This window comes from Miscanthus floridulus, chromosome 6, assembly GCF_019320115.1.
Source record: "Miscanthus floridulus cultivar M001 chromosome 6, ASM1932011v1, whole genome shotgun sequence".
NCBI classification, from domain to species: Eukaryota; Viridiplantae; Streptophyta; class Magnoliopsida; order Poales; family Poaceae; genus Miscanthus; species Miscanthus floridulus.
In genome coordinates, this window is record NC_089585.1 from 5,240,245 (window position 1) to 5,242,394 (window position 2,150).

Below are 2,150 nucleotides of genomic sequence, written 5' to 3' on the forward strand. Positions count from 1 at the left end.
ATAAACAAAACTACTTATAAAAAATATTTTAAGACAAATCAAAATGTTATCCAAGGAAAAGAAAAAACTAGGTAGCCGTACTATTTGCGTGGCCGTCCAAGCTACCTAGTTAGACTGTAATTAAAAAAAAGAACTATATAGTTAGACTCTACGTACAAACAGGAGGGCCATGTTTGCTTTGCTTGAATTTATCAGACGTACCGTTTCAGCAAAATAACAGTATTTTTCTTTCACAACAAATCAGTATCAGCATCAACCTCAGCCGTTTTTTCAACCAGCCGAACAGAGCTATTATTGTTATGTGCGCTTTGACTGCAGCATATTCCTGCTGCTGCACGCATCAAAGGCCTATTTTTGTGTGTGTGTGTGTGTGGGTGGGTGGGTGGGGGGGGGGGGGGGGGGGGGGGGTTTATAGATATACGAGAGACATAGCACATGCGGCATGCGAGCTTTCCAAACTAATAATAAGCATGGAAACACGCAACAAAACCTGTAGTTTTAGCGGAACCGAAATTTCGTTAGCGTTTTTGGTGCTCTCGCCCCCGCAAAACCGATTGCAGGAGAGATATGCTGATGAGGTTAATAAAAAAAATTACAATATCATTGATTCATTATTTCAGGGTGTAGCTACACACAGGACGGGAGTAGATAAAACACGTCCCATATACATCATCATATCAAGATTTTGATCAAGAAACAGAAAGTGTGAACGAATTGGAAATGGAATGCAAGAAACTACAAAAAAGAAACCAACACAAGCATAGCCATATATCCTCTCCTCGTCAACATGACTTATATATGTACTAAATATAAGTAGCTAGCTAGAGATTACCCCTCTTTTTGTTTCACCTTGCTTTGCAGCTGGAGACCAAGATTGCACATTTAATTACATACATGAACACACGAATGGTAATGAATAAGGTTGTGCGATGACTGACACCATAGCAAAGCGCATCTCTTCCTCCAACTACACACAACCAAAGAATATACTTGACTCGATTACTCGAATTCGCTGGATCGATCGGATCTACACAGCAAGATGATGTGCGCCGCGTGTACTCACCATGAAAACCGAATCAGCTGCCTAGCTCTACTGCGGCCGCCATGAAAAGCTGCTGGATCCATGCATGCATGCAGGTGTTGCTGCTTGCGTGCCACGCCGAGACTTCTCAGTGATGCAAGGGGTTCGGGCCTGAAGGCACCAACCTCTTCTGCACGCCGTACCGCGGATCGATCGCCTCGTCACCCTCGCCAGCCGCTGACGGTGGGAGTGATGGAATAACCCCGTGCCGGTTCCATGGCCGGTCCGCGTGGTGGTGGTGGTGAAGATGGTGGTGGTGGTGAAGATGGTGGCGGCGGTGGTGACCAGTAGTTGACGAGGACGAGGCAGCGGCGTCGAAGCTTGTCATGGCGAGCAGCGTCTTCCTCGGGACGGCGGACCACCTCTTTGGCCGCCTCCTGCTCCCCGCCAGGCCGCCGTTGCCGTGGATCAACGCGACGGTGAGCACGGCGAGGCACAGGAGGAGGAGGAGGACAGCGAGAGCGGTAGCGGCGGCGGCGTGAGGTCGTCTCATGGCCGCGGCCACCGTACGTGCAGCAGGTTTCTGGCCGGCAGTCGAGGGGAGTATTTATGGAGATGGACAACGTGGGCCGACCGGCCGGAGGCCGAGCTAGTACCTAGCTATCGGCATGCATCTGCTGGCCCTTTGTAGGTAGCTCGATCAGGTGCTGGAAAGTGGAAACCGCACGGAAAAGGTAGCTAACAAGGGAAGCAAGAAGGCTGGCTGTAGCCTGTAGGAGTAGTTAGCATCTGCACGTAGCAGTACTTGCTAGCTATCCTGCTGGTAGCTTAGCTTCTGGGGAAGAAGTCAATCGCTCGCGTGAGGTACGGTTGGCGACTTGGCGTAGGCAAGGCATGGCGAGAGCCGGGGGGGGAAGACGAGCTAGACGAGGGGGGTCGAGCGAGAGGCAGTGGAGAATGGAGGGCGTTGGGACCGAGGCGGGCGGGCGCGCGGAGTTGCTTGCGTTTGCGTGCGTGGGACTCCTATCGCTGGGCTCGATCGATTCATCCATCTGGATTTCAGTTCACAATTCACACGGTTGCGTCAAATAATCCGCGCCGAGCTGGTGGACGCGTTCGCACTCCAGCG

At 51.3% G+C, this 2,150-nt stretch overlaps 1 protein-coding gene across 1 annotated transcript; it reads right to left on the bottom strand.

Annotated features, from left to right (window-relative positions):
• Nucleotides 1-633: 633 nt before the first annotated feature.
• On the bottom strand, nt 634-1,926 carry LOC136457480 (inactive protein FON2 SPARE1-like). Its single transcript, XM_066457514.1, has one exon. The coding sequence runs from the start codon at nt 1,572-1,574 to the stop codon at nt 1,170-1,172; it is 405 nt and encodes a 134-aa protein (XP_066313611.1). The 5' UTR covers nt 1,575-1,926; the 3' UTR covers nt 634-1,169.
• Between the last annotated feature and the right edge of the window lie 224 nt (nt 1,927-2,150).